Here is an 18,751-nt window from a genome sequence, read left to right as displayed (position 1 = left end):
AGGTACAGCATAGCCAGGGAACTTAACCTACTCTCCCACTGACACACTTTTTTGCCCAAAACAGGAATATAACTACCTTACATTACTTAGAAGGGCATTCTCAGACCACTGACATCCTTTTTTTGGACCCTTTGGCAACCCTGGTACCATTTTTTTACCATTTTTAAAAATAGTGTCATGGCCCTTTATGAAAACCCTCACTAGACATCCAGTTAGCCTATGCAGCATCTAAGGGAAAGAACAGACCAAATAGGTTTTGTTCCTCAGGAGATCCTCTTCTCAAAAATCTGAGCTCTCTAAGCTGGCCTGGAAGCCTGGTTCTTCATGTGCAAAGAACAAGCCGTTAAAGTCCAACTGCAATGCAAAATCTGCATGAAGGTGTGGCCCCCGTCCAGATTCGGTTCCGGTAGGGGGCAGACAGAATCTTTTTCAGAAAGCCTGGTTTCAGTCAGTTCAGGACCCCTGGGATCAAAACATCATATCCCAGGTCTACTGGATAGGCTTTCACTCCAGGCCTCCTTGAGAAAGATTCCATCTGTCTCATGTCCACAAAAATCCTACAAACTGGCTGCCTTCTTGCATTGTGTTTAGGATTTAGAGGATATGGGAGTAATTATCCCAATACCTGTGTCTCAACAGGGTCAAGTGTTTTACTCCAGTCTGTTCATTGTCCCAAAGAAGGAAGGGACTTTCATACTTATTTTGTATTTGAAAACCCTAAACAAGTTTATCAGGGTCCCCACTTTAAAGATGGAAACAATCTGCACAATTTTACCCTTAATCCAACAGGGTCAATTCACTACTATAGAACTCAATGATACATCTGCACATGCCTATCCACAAGGATCATAATAATTTCCTAAGGTTTGCATTACTAGACAAACACTACCAGCTTGTCGCCCTTCCATTTGGTCTGGCTACAATTTCTCGCATTTTTACAAGTGAGCATTGAGGACGGCGATCAGAGCTCAGGGGATACTAATTGCCCCTTATCTGGGCAATATCTTAGTGCAGGCTCCTCCCCTGCCTTTATCTCTCATACCCAAAGGCTACTATCTTTCCTCCAAGACCACGGTTGGAGAATCAGTGTTCCAAAGAGCTCTTTATCTCCAACTACAACAGTGTCCTTTTTAGGAGTCTTCATAGATTCTTTCCTAATTTGTCTATTCCTCACAAAATAACGCTAAATAAAACTTCAGAAGGTGTGTCTATCCCGGCAACGTGATTTATTGCCACCAGTAGCTAAATACATGGAGGTGGTGGGTCTTATGGTTGCAGCTGCAGACGCAGTTCCCTTTGCCCACCTCCACTTGTGACCCCTTCAACAGTCTATACTCAATCAGTGGTCAAATAATTATCTTCTATTGGAACATCAGAATGCTCTGGACTTGTCTGTCAGACAATCTCTCTCTTGGTGGATACAAGGTCCTTCTTTGACTCTTAGGGTATCCTTTCTTCGCCCATCTTCGGCTATTGTGATGACAGATGACAGTCTTCAGGCTGGTGCATGGTCTGCAATTCTTAAAGAATTCAATGAGCTTGTTTCACTCTGGTGGCGAGGTTACCAATTAACATTCTGGAACTCCAAGCGATTCTTCATGCTCTTCAGTCTTGGCCCCTCTTAAAAGAGTAAAGGTAGCTGTTTCCAGTTGGACAATATCAAAGCAGTAGCCTACATAAATTATCAAGGGGTACCCGCAGTCCACTCGCTATGCAGAAAGTTTCCCAAATTATATCTTGAGTGGAGAGGGATCATTTCCTGGAGTGAACAATTGGGAAGCGGATTACCTCAGCCCTCAGTCAGTCCATCTAGGAGAGTGGTCTCTCCATCAGGACATCTTCGATCAATTAGTGATCAAATGGGGTCTACCAGACATACATCTGATGGCCTCCTATTTAAATCACAATCTTCCAATGTATTGTGCAGGATCAAGAGATCCAAAGGCTCAAATAATAGACTCCTTGGTGTGTCCATGGAATTTTCATCTAGCGTTTGTGTTTCTCCTGTTTGTTCTACTTCTAGGAGTAATTGCTTGAATCAAACAGTCAGCTTCAGTAATCTTGATTGCTCCAGTCTGGCCCCGCAGAACGTGGTATGCGTATCTAGTGCAGATGTCCTCCTCTCCTGCATGGCTTCTTCCTCTAAGACAAGATCTATTGTTGCAAGGGCCTTTTCTTCTACAAGATACTTGTGGGATATTATTTTCCTGCTAACAGGAAGTGGCTAAGAGCACCACAGCAGAGCTGTATATATAGCTCCTCCCTTCCCTCCACCCCCAGTCATTCTCTTTGCCTGTGTTATACTAGGAAGAGGTAAAGTGAGGTGTTAGTTTTAGTTTCTTCAATCAAGAAGTTTTTTTTATTTTAAATGGTACCGGTGAGTACTATTTTCCTCAGGGGGATATGGAAGAAGATTTCTGCCCTGAGGTTGATGATCTTAGCAGATGTAACTAAGATCCATGTTGGTTCCCACAGAGCTTCTGAAGGTAATACAAGAGACATCTTCAGTGTGGAGAACGGTTTCATGCTACAAGCAGCATTGAGGTAAGTGCAGCCCTTTATTTCTGAGGAGACTTGGTATATCCGAACTGGCTGAACAGGTTAACTGCACTGTCTGTAGTAAAACTGCAGACAGGTAATTGGCCACAGCTGCGCTATCTAAACAGATAGCCTAATATGTGCAGTATCTAAAATGGGGGAGATATAATATATAATAATTTGAAATATAAATCTATATAGGTAAGATTTAATATCAGTTAAAATGACACTTCATAATAAAAGAAAATTATACAATTAGGCAATGCATTGCAAAAAATAAAAGCACAATCCCCAATAAATAAAAATTACAATTAATAAAAATCACAGTTTATAAGATTCACAATCCGTAGAATAAAACAATATCATATGGCATCAGATAAGTGAATAACACAATAATGCCGTCTCTTACAGCAGCTTGAAAGTCTGTATGGTTAATAAAGTCTTTTTTTTTTAACAAGTGAATAATGGAAAAGCAGGACTTCGTCAAGCAAGCTTTAGTTGTATTTCGTCAAGCAAGATTCAGTTGTGTTAGTCGCAGAGAGCTGCAGGAAGCTAGGTATTTGGGAGAGAAGAAGGATATACAGATCCTTTTTAAACAATATACAAGTACCGATAAAAAGGTGCACACTTTTACTTACACCAGATATCGATGCAAAGTCCCAAGTGCCACTTCAAAGAAAACGCTTCTCTCGCAAGCGTCTCACAGGCGTCTCACAGCTAAACCAGGAAAGTTCTCCGGCAGTATACTCAAGCCTCCAAAGTTTAGCTCTCACGCCGTCGGGATCATCAGGCTACGGAAGCCCAGAAAGAACACAGTTCAAAGCAACGCGTTTCGGCTGTTACACAGCCTTTCTCAAGCTCAGTACTGTGATGTCCTTACTCTTTGTGTTTATACGCTTTTGATTAAAGTGATATTCACTTCAGCTGTATATGTTAAACAATATGCATTGGGGGCATTGGGGGACATGATATAAGCTTATTTCAAAGAACCCTTTACAAAATATACATATAAAAACATTTCAATGATCATACAAACAGAGCAATTGGAGCAATTATGAAATAGTATTTATAAAACCGGAACTTATTTGACTTTAGATTAAAATCAACACAGGTACACTAAATATAAAAGCAAATATTGGGAGGTTTTTTTATCCATCTTGAGTAACTATTATTATAAAGACAGCTATTATTATTAATTCTAATAGGCAATTTTATAATACAGATATTTGTTATAGTTAGTGATAGGCAAAATGTAATGAATAGTGTATAATAAAAAGAAATGAATAGTGTATAATAAAAAAGTTTTTCTATATATACACAATTAATAAGAAGAATTGCTAAACAAAAATATTTTGGTACAAGTTATTTTGAAATGAGTTAATAGAAAAACTATAATATAAAGATTTTTTTCATAAAAAATTCATAGTATAAAAATCCAAAAAATCTATAGAATAAAAACCTTCATAGTATAAAAATATTCATAGTATAATTTTTTTTTTTTATAATACAGAAAAAAAAATTATAATTTTTTTTAAAAAAACAAGTTAAAATTAAATATCTATACATTAAGGCTGAATATAATATTTATTATTATCAAAATTAGAATTACCATCTTTAAAATTTCTAAAAATTTCATATTGGTAATATTTTAAAAATGATAATACTGTTCTCTTAACTATTTCCTTGATCTATTTTAGATGACAGTTCAGGTCCAATTCTAAATTAAGGCCCTGGGGTGTAAGGGAGCCCAAATGAAATATCCATTTACCCTCCCTTTTTAAAATTTCATTATGGAGGTCGCCTCCTCTCCAATGGTTAGAGACCCTATCAATACCCATGAACTTGAAATGTTTAAGGTTTGCATTATTGCAAGCCACAAAGTGCCTCCAGTTCCGGTTTTATAAATACTATTTAATAATTGCTCCAATTGCTCTGTTTGTATGATCGTTGAAATGTTTTTATATGTATGTTTTGTAAAGGGTTCTTTGAAATAAGCTTATATCATGTCCCCCAATGCATATTGTTTAACAAATACAGCTGAAGTGAATATCACTTTAATCAAAAGCATATAAACACAAAGAGTAAGGACATCACAGTACTGAGCTTGAGAAAGGCTGTGTAACAGCCGAAACGCGTTGCTTTGAACTGTGTTCTTTCTGGACTTCCGTAGCCTGATGATCCCGACGGCGTGAGAGCTAAACTTTGGAGGCTTGAGTATACTGCCGGAGAACTTTCCTGGTTTAGCCGTGAGACGCCTGTGAGACGCTTGCAAGAGAAGCGTTTTCTTTGAAGTGGCACTTGGGACTTTGCATCGATATCTGGTATAAGTAAAAGTGTGCACCTTTTTATCGGTACTTGTATATTGTTTAAAAAGGATCTGTATATCCTTCTTCTCGCCCAAATACCTAGCTTCCTGCAGCTCTCTGCGACTAACACAACTGAATCTTGCTTGACGAAATACAACTAAAGCTTGCTTGACGAAGTCCTGCTTTTCCATTATTCACTTGTTCAAAAAAAAGACTTTATTAACCATACAGACTTTCAAGCTGCTGTAAGAGACGGCATTATTGTGTTATTCACTTATCTGATGCCATATGATATTGTTTTATTCTATGGATTGTGAATCTTATCAACTGTGATTTTTATTAATTGTAATTTTTATTTATTGTGTTTTTATTTTTTGCAATGCATTGCATAATTGTATAATTTTCTTTTATTATGAAGTGTCATTTTAACTGATATTAAATCTTACCTATATAGATTTATATTTATATTTCAATTTCAAATTATTAAATATTATATCTCCCCCATTTTAGATACTGCACATATTAGGCTATCTGTTTAGATTTCGCAGCTGTGGCCAATTACCTGTCTGCAGTTTTACTACAGACAGTGTAGTTAACTTGTTCAATTTCTATTTTATTAAGGAGTGAGGGATTCCTTATATATACACTGCTGCTTTGTGATCTTAATTTCCAGCGCTGAGGTTGACAATCTTTTTGCTATATCCGAACTGGCTGACATTTATTTCCCTGCAAGGGAAGGGGTAAGCAGTAAACCTGTAAAACAAAGGGGTATTACTGAGAAACATGTGCTTAATTTATTTTATTGACATATTGGGCCAAGCATTATAATGGGCTTCACAGCATTTTAAAGAGACACTGGGAGAGGCAGGAATATGCTTAACGGTTGTTATTGTTCAAAATAAAAAGTTTGGCCGTATTGGGGGTGTACTTAAGCAATTCCACATGGTTTATACTCTAAACCGCTTCACCATGCGGTTGTTCAGGCCTATACGATCATCGGACATGATGGGCGGGGCTTATTTTTGCGCGCTCAGACGCGCACTTTACTCTGGCTGAGAAAGGCAGCAGGCATTAGCTCCGGTTGAGCCTAGACTGGTGTTCTGTTAACCGGATCATTGTCAAGTCATTCTGAAGTACCCTGGGGGCAGGTAGGCGCCACAGCAGAGCTGTGGCGAAGGTGCAGGGGGTATATTTTTCTAATCTAACATATTTGTTACTATAAATACCTTTCAGAGGTTATTTTCTCCCCTTACTCTTGGGGTGCAATAATTTTTGGAGCCATTAATTAGGTGTAGTTAATTTTAAAGAGTAAATTAACGTTTTGAAGCAGTTTTGGGAAATTTGTGCGCTTTTTTATTTCTTAAAGGCGCAGTACACATTTCTCAAAAAATTGTTTAAATCAATAAATAAAGTGTTTAACGACTATTGTGGTTATTACTAGTCTGTTCAACATGTCTGACATTGAAGAATCTCATTGTTCTATGTGATTATAAGTCATTGTGGAACCCCCTCTTAGATCGTGTACCTCTTGTACTGAAAGGGCCTTTGTAAAAAGCATATTTTAGGTCAAGAAAGTGTGCCTAAGGATGATTCTCAATCTGAAGAGAACCAGGATATGCCATCCAATTCTCCCCAAGTGTCACAACCTTTAACGCCCACACAAGCGACGCCATGTACCTCTAGTGCATCTAATTCTTTTACTCTGCAGGAGATGGCTGCAGTTATGTCAACTACCCTTACAGAGGTATTATCTAAATTACCAGTGTTACAGGGTAAACGCAGTAGGTCAGGTATTAATGTGAATACTGAATCCTCTGATGCTTTATTGGCTATTTCCGATGTACCCTCACAGTGCTCTGAGTTGGGGGTCAGGGAATTGCTGTCTGAGGGAGAACTTTCAGACTCAGGGAATGTGTTACCTCAGACAGATTTGGACGTCATGTCCTTTAAATTTAAGCTGGAACACCTCCGCCTGTTACTTCGGGAGGTTTTAGCGACTCTGGATGATTGTGACCCTATTGTGATACCACCAGAGAAATTGTGTAAGATGGACAAATATCTAGAGGTACCTACTTACACTGATGTTTTTCCGGTTCCTAAAAGAATTTCGGAAATTGTAAAAAAGGAATGGGATAGATCAGGCATACCGTTCTCTCCCCCTCCTAATTTTAAGAAAATGTTTCCCATATCAGACACCATTCGGGATTCTTGGCAAATGGTCCCTAAGGTGGAGGGAGCTATATCTACCCTGGCTAAGTGTACAACTTTACCTATTGAGGACAGTTGTGCTTTCAAAGACCCTATGGATAAAAAGTTAAAGGGTCTTCTAAAGAAATTATTTATTCATCAGGGTTTTCTTTTACAACCTACGGCTTGCATTGTTCCAGTTACTACTGCAGCAGCCTTTTGGTTTGATACTCTAGAAGAGTCTCTGAAGGTTGAGACTCCATTACATGACATTTTGGATAGAATTAAGGCTCTTAAGCTAGCCAATTCTTTTATTACAGATGTCGCTTTTCAAATTGCTAAATTAGCGGCAAAAAATGCAGGATTTGCCATTTTAGCGCATAGAGCGTTATGGCTCAAATTTTGCTCTGCTGATGTGTCATCAAAATCTAAGCTTTTAGTTATTTCTTTTAAGGGTAAGACCCAATTCAGGCCTGAACTGAAGGAAATTATTTCTGACATTACTGGAGGTAAAGGCTATGCCCTACCTCAGGATAAGTCGGTTAAGATGAGGGGTAAACAAAATAATTTTCGTTCCTTTTGAAACTTTAAAGGAGGAACCTCTGCTTTTTTTTCCTCCACAAAGCAGGAAGGGAATTTTGCTCAATCCAAGTCAGTCTAGAGACCCAACCAGGCTTGGAATAAAGGTAAAGAATCCAAGGAGCCCGCTGCTGTTACAAAGACAGCATGAAGGGGCGGCCCCCGATCCGAAACCGGATCTAGTAGGGGGCAGACTTTCTTTCTTTGCTCAGGCTTGGGCAAGAGATGTTCAGGAACCCTGGGCACTGGAGATCATGACGCACAGGTATCAACTGGAATTCAAGGATTTTCTCCCAAGAGGGAGGTTTCATCTTTCACGATTATCTGTAGACCAGATAAAAAGAGAGGCGTTCTTACGCTGTGTAAAAGACCTCTCTACCATGGGAGTAATTTGTCCTGTTCTAAAACTGGAACAGGGGCAGGGGTTTTACTCAAATCTTTTTGTAGTTCCCAAAAATGAGGGAACTTTCAGACCCATTCTAGATCTCAATTGTCTAAACAAGTTTCTCAGAGTCCCATTGTTCAAGATGGAGACTATACGAACAATTTTACCAATGATCTAGGAGGGTCAATATATGACTACCGTGGACTTGAAGGATGCATACCTTCATATCCCTATTCACAAGGATCATCATCAGTTCCTAAGGTTTGCCTTCCTGGACAAACATTATCAGTTTGTGGCTCTTCCCTTCGGGTTGGCCACAACACCCAGGATCTTCACAAAGGTTCTAGGGTCCCTTCTGGCAGTTCTCAGACTGCGGGACATAGCAGTGGCTCCTTATCTGGATGATATTTTGATCCAGGCGTCAACTTATCTGTGCATGCTCGGACAGTGGAATGGGGACTATGCGAATTTATCTCCTTAGATAAATCTGGATCAAGAGACCAGAGACTCTGTTCTTTGGTGGTTGTTGCCGGATCATCTGTCCCAGGGGACTTGTTTCCGCAGACCCTCGTGGGTGATAGTGACAACGGACGCCAGTCTTCTGGGCTGGGGTGCAGTCTGGAATTCCCTGAAGGCTCAAGGTGTTTGGACTCAGGTTGAGTCTCTACTTCCAATCATTATTTTGGAACTGAGAGCAATATTCAATGCGCTTCAGGCGTGGCCTCAGTTGGCTTCGGCCAAATTCATCAGATTCCAGTTGGACAATATCACGACTGTGGCGTATATCAATCATCGGGGGGAACAAGAAGTTCTTTAGCGATGATAGCAGTATCAAAGATAATCCGATGGGCAGAGGCCCACTCTTGCTATCTATCGGCACACTACATCCCAGGAGTAGAGAACTGGGAAGCAGATTTTCTAAGTCGTCAGACTTTTCATCCGGGGGAGTGGGAACTCCACCTGGAGGTGTTTGCCATCTCTGATTCTCCGATGGGGCAGACCGGAATTGGATCTGATGGCATCTTGACAGAATGCCAAGCTTCCAAGATACGGATCCAGGTCGCGGGATCCTCAGGCCGAACTTATAGATACCTTGGCAGTTCCTTGGTCGTTCAGCCTAGCTTATGTGTTTCCACCGTTTCCTTTCCTTCCACGCGTGATTGCTCGGATCAAACAGGAGAGAGCTTCAGTAATCCTGATAGCGCCTGCGTGGCCACGCAGGACTTGGTATGCGTATCTAGTGGACATGTCCTCTCTGCCACCGTGGAAACTTCCTTTGAGACAGGACCTTCTCATTCAAGGTCCTTTCCAACATCCAAATCTAAGTTCTCTGCAGCTTACTGCTTGGAGATTGATCCCTTGATTTTATCTAAGCGGGGATTTTCTGATTCGGTCATCATTACTTTGATACAGGCTCGTAAGCCTGTCACTAGAAAAATCTATCATAAGATATGGCGTAAATATCTTTATTGGTGTGAATCCAAGGGTTACTCATGGAGTAAAGTTAGGATTCCCAGGATTCTGTCTTTTCTCCAAGAAGAATTGGAGAAAGGGTTGTCAGCAAGTTCCTTAAAGGGACAGATTTCTGCTTTGTCAATTTTGTTTCACAAACGTTTGGCAGATGTGCCAGATGTTCAGTCTTTTTGTCAGGCTCTATCCAGAATTAAGCCTGTATTTAGACCAATTACTCCTCCCTGGAGTTTGAATTTAGTTCTTCGAGTTCTTCAAGGGGTTCCGTTTGAACCCATGCATTCCATCGATATTAAATTGTTATCTTGGAAAGTTTTGTTTTTGGTTGCTATTTCTTCTGCTCGAAGAGTTTCGGAGCTTACAGCGTTACAATGTGATTCGCCTTATCTTATATTTCATTCTGATAAGGTGGTTTTGCGTACCAAACCTGGATTTCTTCCTAAGGTTGTTTCAAATAAGAATATTAGTCAGGAAATTGTTGTTCCTTCCTTGTGTCCTAATCCTTCTTCCAAGAAGGAGCGTCTGTTACATAATCTGGACGTGGTCCGTGCCTTTAAGTTTTACTTACAGGCAACCAAGGATTTCCGTCAATCTTCTTTATTATTCATTGTTTATTCTGGAAAGCGTAGGGGTCAGAAAGCAACGGCTACCTCTCTTTCTTTTTGGCTGAGGAGTATCATCCGCCTGGCATATGAGACTGCTGGACAGCAGCCTCCTGAAAGAGTTACGGCTCATTCTACTAGGGCTGTGGCTTCCACATGGGCTTTTAAAAACAATGCATCTGTTGAACAGATTTGTAAGGCTGCGACTTGGTCGTCCCTTCATACTTTTTCCAAATTTTACAAATTTGATACTTTTGCTTCTTCTGAGGCTGTTTTTGGGAGAAAAATTCTTCAAGCAGTGGTGCCTTCCGTTTAGGTCTATGTCTTGTCCCTCCCTTTCATCCGTGTTTTGCAGCTTAGGTATTGTATCCCACAAGTAAGGATGAAATCCGTGGACTCGTCGTATCTTGTAGAAGAAAAGGAAATTTATGCTTACCTGATGATAAATTGATTTCTTCTACGATACGACGAGTCCACGGCCCTCCCTGTCATTTTAAGACGGATTATATTTTATTTTTTACAACTTCAGTCACCTCTGCACCTTTTAGCTTTTCTTTTCTCTTCCTAAAACCTTCGGTCGAATGACTGGGGGTGGAGGGAAGGGAGGAGCTATATATACAGCTCTGCTGTGGTGCTTTTTGCCACTTCCTGTTAGCAGGAGGATAATATCCCACAAGTAAGGATGAAATCTGTGGACTCGTCGTATCGTAGAAGAAATCAATTTATCAGGTAAGCATAAATTTCCTTTTTCATCAGATTCTTAAATCTCTAAATTTAACAGCATGGAGGTTGAATACCTAGTTTTAAAATATAGAGGTTTCTCTGATTCAGTTTGACCGGATTCTACTTCTTCTTCATCTCACTTACTAACATTCGGAAAATTTGGAGGGCATACTTTAAATAGTGATCTTCCAGAGAATTTTCTTGGTATTCCTTTCAGATTCTTAGAATTCTCAAGCTTTTACAAGATAGCCTTGACAAGGGTGTCTCTGAAAGGTAAAATTTCTGTTTTATCTTTTCTCTTTCTTAGAAAGTTAGCTAAACTTCCTGATGTTCAGACTTTTGTCCAGACGCAGTAGTAAGAATTAATCTAGTTGTGAGACCTATTTCTCCATCCTGGAATTTAGTTATTTCTGTCCTGCAAGGTCCTCCCTTTGAACCAATGCATTCCATTGATATCAAACTCTTACTCTGGAAAGTGCTTTTCTTGCTAACAATTTCCTCAGCTACAAGAGTTGCTAAATTATTCGCTTTATCCTGTAATTCTCCATGTTTAGTTTTTCACAAAGATAAAGCTGTGCTTTGTACTAAATATGATTTTCTTCCTAAGGTAATTTCTTCGGAAAATATCTCTCAGGAGATTGCTGTTCTTTCTTTGTGTCCAGATCCTACTAAATCTTAGGATTGACTTTTACATAATTTTGATGTAGTTAGAGCATTGAAGTTTTATCTTCAAGCTACTAAGGAGTTCAGACAATCTTCCACCTTGTTTGTTCATTACTCTGGGACTCTACTACTGTAGCTTTAGCCTCTTAGCTCAAACAGGTAATTGACATGGCTTACTCGGTGGCGCGAAAGTCGCCCCCTAAGCGTATCACAGCCTATTCTACAAGATCAGTTGTAACTTCCTGGGCTTTCAAAAATGAATCCGTGGACTCGTCGTATCTTGTAGAAGAAAAGGAAGATTTGCAAAGCAGCAACATGGTCTTCTCTACACACCATTTCAAAATATTACTGCTTTGAAGTTTTTGTCCCCCCCCCCCCCCTCCCATTCCGTAACGGACTATCTGCTTGGGTGAAATCCCACGTGTTATGGAGCCCTATGGACTATCATCATTATACAAAAGAAAACTAAATGTAATTCAGAAGGCTTACTTGGTGGTTTGAAAGTTGCCCCATAAGCATAATCCCACGTGTTATGGAGTCCTATGGACTATAATCATTAAACGAAGGAAAACAAAATTTATGCTTACCTGATAAATTATTTTCTTTCGGAGTTATTATAATCCATAGGCCCTGTCTGTTTAAGTTTTTAAGCGAGAGTGCTAATTTGCACCTCTATAGACCCTTCATTCTTACCTGTTTCCTATTCTCTGAGGAAAGATAGGAGGTGGGAGGAAATGTAAGCTCTTGTGTGGGTTTGTGGCCTCCTCTTAGTGACGGGAATTAGATCTCACATGTTTTGAAGCCCTATGGGCTCTCATCCTTCCGAAAAAAAATAATTTAGTGTTTTTTTCATAAGGGCTTCATTTTAGCAGCTCATATAGTTTCAAGCCATATGTTTCAGAATATGTTGAATTACAAATAATGTCAGTGCTGAAAAATATGCTTTGTTGTTTCCGACTTTGGCATGATGATCAACGGAATTAGATCACAAAATAAACCAAGGCTATTTCATGAATTAAATGTATTTATTATCGTTTTCAGGAGGAAATGTAATTTCTCAGGCAAGAGATTGAGGAATGCCAATAATATACCCAATACTGAGATGACACAAATAGACCAGGCTACCTCTACTAATCAAGCCAGTTATAAAAGCTGCACCAGAGGAACTTATAAACAAAATGAGAAAGCATTTATTAATACTTCTAAAATTGTTACAACTGTAAAGGAAAATTCTCAAAATGACAATTCTGGGTCAAGAGTACATCGACCTAAAATGAAAGAGAATGAGTGCGGGTTCAATGAAGAACCTTCTTATAGATCTCCTGGTAAAAACAAAAACTTCTCTGACCAGTCACTGGAGTCTACAGATAGATTTGAATGTGCACAACATTTAAAACCCAACGTATGTGACTCTTCTACTCTGCTGCAGCATTCCAGTGATCAAAGAAATACATATATTAATGTTAGTGGTGAACTGTATGACTTTTCACGGCTATCCAATCAATTCATGCAAATGTACAGTCAACCAATAGCCATTCTTCATTCACCCGATGTTTTTCATTTTTCAGAGCCTTTAGCACTTTGTAAATCAGCTACATTGCCGAGAAAAGGAGAACTTGTATATGGATCCCTTGGAGAACCATTAGAACAAGGAAGCCATAACCAAACCTTGCCAAGAATGACTCCTCATCCTCAACCTTCAACAAGCAGCGAGCAGAACATGATTGTTCAACCAGGACAAAGTTCTAGCTGGGATTCCTATGCTAGTAGTCTGTTGGAATCTGTATCTGTTCCTGGGACACTCAATGAAACTGTTGGAATAAAACAGTTTTCTACTGAACTTCAAGGTATCTCTGAGCAAACTTTGCTAGAGCTGTCTAAAGCAAAACAGGCAACACATCCTCGAGCATGGTTTGTTTCACTAGATGGAAAACCAATATCACAAGTCAGACACTCCTACATAAATCTCAAAAGGAGAAAGAAGAAAGGCAGTAATGACACTAGCTTAGATTCTGGTGTTGATATGAATGAACATCAACAAAACCGGAAGTTAGAAAGAGAAAAAACATTCATAAAAATCACTCCTCAGACTAAGAAGTTAAACATGGATGATTTGGATTTTAGTAGTAGTGAAAGTGGAACAGCTTGTACCCCAGACGATTCTTCATTGAAGACCCTCATGGATGAGATCATTAAAGAGGTTCCAAGAAAAAAAAACATTTCTGAAGAGGAACATAGCACAGATATCCCTCTTAAGAAACGAAAAAATACACTTGAAAAATATTCAAAAAATAATTTTTCATAGGATTGAAGCACACTGGCAAATTTGAAACTGGATAATTTGTGGCCACAGATCAAACAAACCTATACTCAAAATACATACATCAATCACTTGGTTTTTGTTTCAACTGCAAATTATGTGTATTTAAGTATGTGGATCAGTTGCTTTAAATATAGACTCCTACTTTAATATAGTCATAAAATTAATCAGAGGGAAGAGCATGTACTGTTGTCACTGAATTTTCTCATTCCATAACTCCTGGAAAAGTTATTTTTGATACCTCGGGATTCCTTGTAATTTTATAAATAATGAATTTCATACTTTGTCATTGTAGGTATCAAAAAATGAAAAATTATTGATGAGTGCACCATTTCTGTTACACTAATTCTTTGTCTTCACTTAATCATCCCTGGACAAGAGCCATGATATTTAGCAGATGTGCCAATCACACTCAGCACGTCTCAATGATGAACTGCTGACGGAGACCAATTGAATCCTTACAACTTGCTACTTTTAAGCAATTTAATATGTAAACTATTTCTCTGATCATGCATGTGTTTCATTTTTTACATGTAAATATAAGTATTTTATTGTTATTAATAAGTTAATATATCTCTAAGTGAAAATCTTGTTTATAGTTCGTTAAGCAGGTGAGTGGTTCTTTATTACTTTATCAATTAATTCATCACCATTTAACTGAGCAACAAACCTTATGTATATGTGGGTGCAAGTTACATTTTAAGGTTTTATAACATATTGCAAAATATGTCATTAATAGGACAGGAAAATTATATTTTGTTTCAATAGTTTTTTTTTTAATGGATGTTCCTGACCGGCTTGAGGAGGTATGTATCTGACTACTGATAGAACTGTTAGTCAGTATTAATATAAAAAGCTTTATCTCTAATTTCTTAAATTAAAAAAAAATGTTTCTTTCAGAAAATGGTGAGATTCTAGGGGCCATCACATTTGGGATTAACCTCCAGTCCACTAGGAGGAGGCAAAAACACCCTATTTAACAAAGCTTTTAATCCCTACCACTTTCCCATAATTCCTAAATTTTTTGCCTCCTGCAATGAGTGAGGGGAATTCTGAACTGCTGATTTTCACGCTGTTTGATAAGGGTTCTCTTACCTATTTGAGACCTATTTCCTCCTCATAGAACCTACAAAGAGGGCAGAGGGGTAGACAAGTTTTCAGCCGGGCAGTGATTATCTCCCAGTGCAGAAATGCCACCAGCCTCCCAGGTGCATAATTGGCATGCCCACCAATCCATTCCTTTGGTCTACATTGTGCCGCTCCTTGTTATAACCTTACCAGATGCTTGGCACTATGCTCACACTGCCTCTAATGGGTCCATCTACAAGAAGCAGTCTTCTGTAGCTAAGGTGAGCATAGTCGACAAAGGTACTGACTGAAAGGTAAGTACCATGCACCTTCATAGCCTGCAGTCTATTAGTATGCTCATGCACATGTTTCATATATCCTGGGGACATAGTCACATACACCATTTAACACTTACTACAGTAAAAAAATAAGGTATTGTCCTTTTAAATGTACAGCTCTCTGCTTTAATGTACACCAAAAATCCAGACATCCTCAGCTGCAGAAGGAGAGACATTTTGCAATAAATGTTTCCCTTGTAATTTTTGCACTTGGGACCTCAGAGGTTAATATTTTGGTGCTAAAATGGCACACCTTCACATTTCTTCTCCTCACTGACCTGTGGCCATCTTGCTGACACACAGCAGAATTTCTCCTGGACATAGTGGTGAGCACCCTTTATTTGCAGAGCTTGGCTAAATGTATTTATTTATTAACTCTTTATTTTCTAGCTTTAAAAATACATTTTTTTTTTTTTTCATTTAAACAGTGTCCAATTTTCCAGGAATCTCTTCTAGGGAGTTCAGTTTTACATTGTGCCATTATTCTGTGTTTCCCTGAGGGAGTTAACCCTTTGTGTGCCTCGTATACTCTATTTCTGTGCTGCTATGTACCTGTAAATACTTTCCTATCCTTACTGATAATGCTGTATACTATGGAGCAAATTGTTACAGCTCATGTTTCTGGACATCATGGTGATCCTTTGGAAGAGCGATCTACAAATAAATGAATCCCTTCAAAACAGTTTTTTCTTTGTAAGTATGTCTTGGTGTGTGTCCCCACGCAGACTAGAAAGGCTCATGTGGTGTTGCCTTTACAGCATAGTTTTTAGGGATTTACAGCCCACCAGGTTTGGTCCCTAGAACAGTTATTTTTTATCCTGTCTCCTAAATTAAAGGAATATATCCACTCTGCAATTTTAGAACTAATTGATGTCTTGCCTGCAACAGTCAAATGCAGATGTTTGCAAGGGGCAAAATTCTTATAAGGTCTTCAGGGACATCCCTCAGGAGTGACCTGTCTATGTACCCTGCACAAATCAGGAGTACAGGAAAATCAGAAATCATCTCTGAGGAAGATTATTCAGAAACCCAAGAAACCCCTTCTGATGAAGTAGCAGAACTCAACTCAATCATCAGAGCTCTCCAGAGCTGGTCCATATTAAGGCAGGAATCATTTCTGAGGTTTCAGTCAGACAATGCCACTGCTGGGGCTTAAATTAATCAAGGCGGAACTAGAAGTGGGCTTTAAATCTAATTTAAATCTTTCCTCCTTTTGATTGCTATCCAGGGTAATAGCCAGGATAAAACAAGAATTAGTGTCTTTTAATACTGCTTGCTCCACCATGGCCTTGCAGGACTTGATATCCAGATCTAATCTAAATGTCCTCCAGCCAGCCTTGGTGTCTTCTCTCTCAAGGTCACTTCTTTCATCAAAACCTCAAATCTCTAAATTTGATGGCATGACAATTGTACACCTAATCTTGTTTTAAACATGTTTCTCAGATCAAGTGACACTTTGATTTATTCCCAAAAAACTTTCCTTACCTAAACATTACCATTGAAATTATTTTTTAATTCCTTGAGTATTACAATTTTAATGTGAAAAGGGTTTATCAGTTCCCTTAAAGGTCAAATTACGGTCTTGTCGGTCTTGTATTTCAAAAAGATATCTAAGCTTCCGGACATTCAAGCATTTGTTCAAGCTTTAAACAAAATAAGACTGGTGATCAGATCAGCTCCACCTCCTTAGAATCTTAACCTGGTTTTGAGAGTTTTCAGGCTCAACCTTTCGAACCTATGCATGTTCTGGATAGTCAACTGGAATGTTTTCTTTCTCTTAGCCATTTCCTCAGCCAAGAGATGGTCTGAACTTTCTAATCTATCCTGTGATTTTCCTTACCTGATTTTTCATCAGGACAAGTTTTTCTTCCTTATTCATTCATCTTTCTCGTCCTCACAAGGGACAAAAAGCTACAGCAATTACTCTAGCAGCTTGGCTTAAAGAGACAGTCTACTCCAGAATTGTTATTGTTTAAAAAGATAATTCTTTATTACCCATTTGTCAGTTTTGCATAACTAACATGGTTATATTAATATATTTTTTACTTCTGTGATTACCTTTTATCTAAGTCTCTGTACACTGCCCCCTTATTTCAGTTCTTTTGACAGACTTGAAATTTGGTCACTCAGTGCTGACTCATAAATAACTCCACTGAAGTAAACACAATGTTATCTATATGTCACACATGAACTAGTGCTGTCGAGCTGTGAAAAACTGTCAAAAAGCACTAAGAAAAGAGGAGGCCTTCAAGGGCTTAGAAATTAGCAAATGATCCTACCTAGGTTTAGCTTTCAACAAAGAATACCAAGAGAACAAAGCAGATTTAATGATAAAAGTAAAATAAAAAGTTACTTAAAATTGCATGCCCTATCTGATTCATGAAAGTTTCATTTTTACTAGACTTTCCTTTTAAGGCTTTAGCTTGCAAGATAGGTCTCACTGTGCTCTGCTCACTCTACTAGAGCAGTTGCTACCTTTTGGGCTTTCAGAAACAAACGGCTAGATTACGAGTTTTTGTCTGTAAGGCTTGCGGCTCTAACGCTCCTTTTTCTTCTAACGCTACCTTAAGCCAACGCTGGTATTACAGGTTTTTTTTAAACCTGGTGTTAGCCGCAAAAAGTTGAGCGTAGAGCAAAATTTAGCTCCACATCTCACCTCAATACCAGCGTTGCTTACGGTAGCAGTAAGCTGGCAAAACGTGCTTGTGCACGATTTCCCATAGGAAACAATGGGGCTGAGCTGGCTGAAAAAAAACCCTAACACCTGTAAAAAAGCAGCGTTCAGCTCCTAACGCAGCCCCATTGTTTCCTATGGGAAAATAAAAAATATGTCTGCACCTAACACCCTAACATGAACCCCGAGTCTAAACACCCCTAATCTTACACTTATTAACCCCCTAATCTGCCCCCCCGACATCGCCGCCACCTACATTATAATTATTAACCCCTAATCTGCCGCTCTGGACACCGCCGCCACCTACATTATACTTATAAACCCCTAATCTGCTGCCCCCAACATCGCCATCACCTACATTATATTATTAACCCCTAATCTGCTGCCCCCAACATCTCTGCCACCTACATTATACTTATAAACCCCTAATCTGCTGCCCCCAACATCGCCGACACTTACATTATAGTTATTAACCCCTAATCTGCCCCCCCAACGTTGCCACAACTATATTAAATTAATTAACCCCTAATCTGCCGCCGCCACTATAATTAAGTTATTAACCCCTATACCTAAGTCTAACCCTAACACCCCCCTAATTTAAATATAATTTAAATAAATCTAAATAAAATAACTACAATGAAATAAATTATTCCTATTTAAAAATAAATACTTACCTATAAAATAAACCATAAGATAGCTACAATATAACTAATAGTTACATTGTAGCTAGCTTATGATTTATTTTTATTTTACAGGCAACTTTGTATTTATTTTAACTAGGTACAATAGTTATTAAATAGTTATTAACTATTTAATAACTACCTAGCTAAAATAAGTACAAAATGACCTGTAAAAATAAATCCTAACCTAAGTTACAATTACACCTACACTATCATTA

General features: G+C 38.7%; 1 protein-coding gene across 1 annotated transcript in view; it reads left to right on the top strand.

Annotated features, from left to right (window-relative positions):
- Positions 1-14,744, top strand: part of FAM171B (family with sequence similarity 171 member B) — a 403,258-nt gene extending 388,514 nt beyond the window's left edge. Inside the window, exon 8 of the mRNA XM_053712851.1 lies at positions 12,495-14,744. Within this exon, the coding sequence (XP_053568826.1) occupies positions 12,495-13,758 (1,264 nt within the window). The 3' untranslated portion in view covers positions 13,759-14,744. The remainder of the gene's footprint in view (positions 1-12,494) is intronic.
- Positions 14,745-18,751: the final 4,007 nt, after the last annotated feature.

The sequence above is a fragment of the Bombina bombina genome, chromosome 1 (assembly GCF_027579735.1).
Source record: "Bombina bombina isolate aBomBom1 chromosome 1, aBomBom1.pri, whole genome shotgun sequence".
NCBI lineage: Eukaryota > Metazoa > Chordata > Amphibia > Anura > Bombinatoridae > Bombina > Bombina bombina.
The sequence above is the reverse complement of the archived record's forward strand: the minus strand, read 5'-3'. Positions and strand labels throughout refer to the sequence as shown.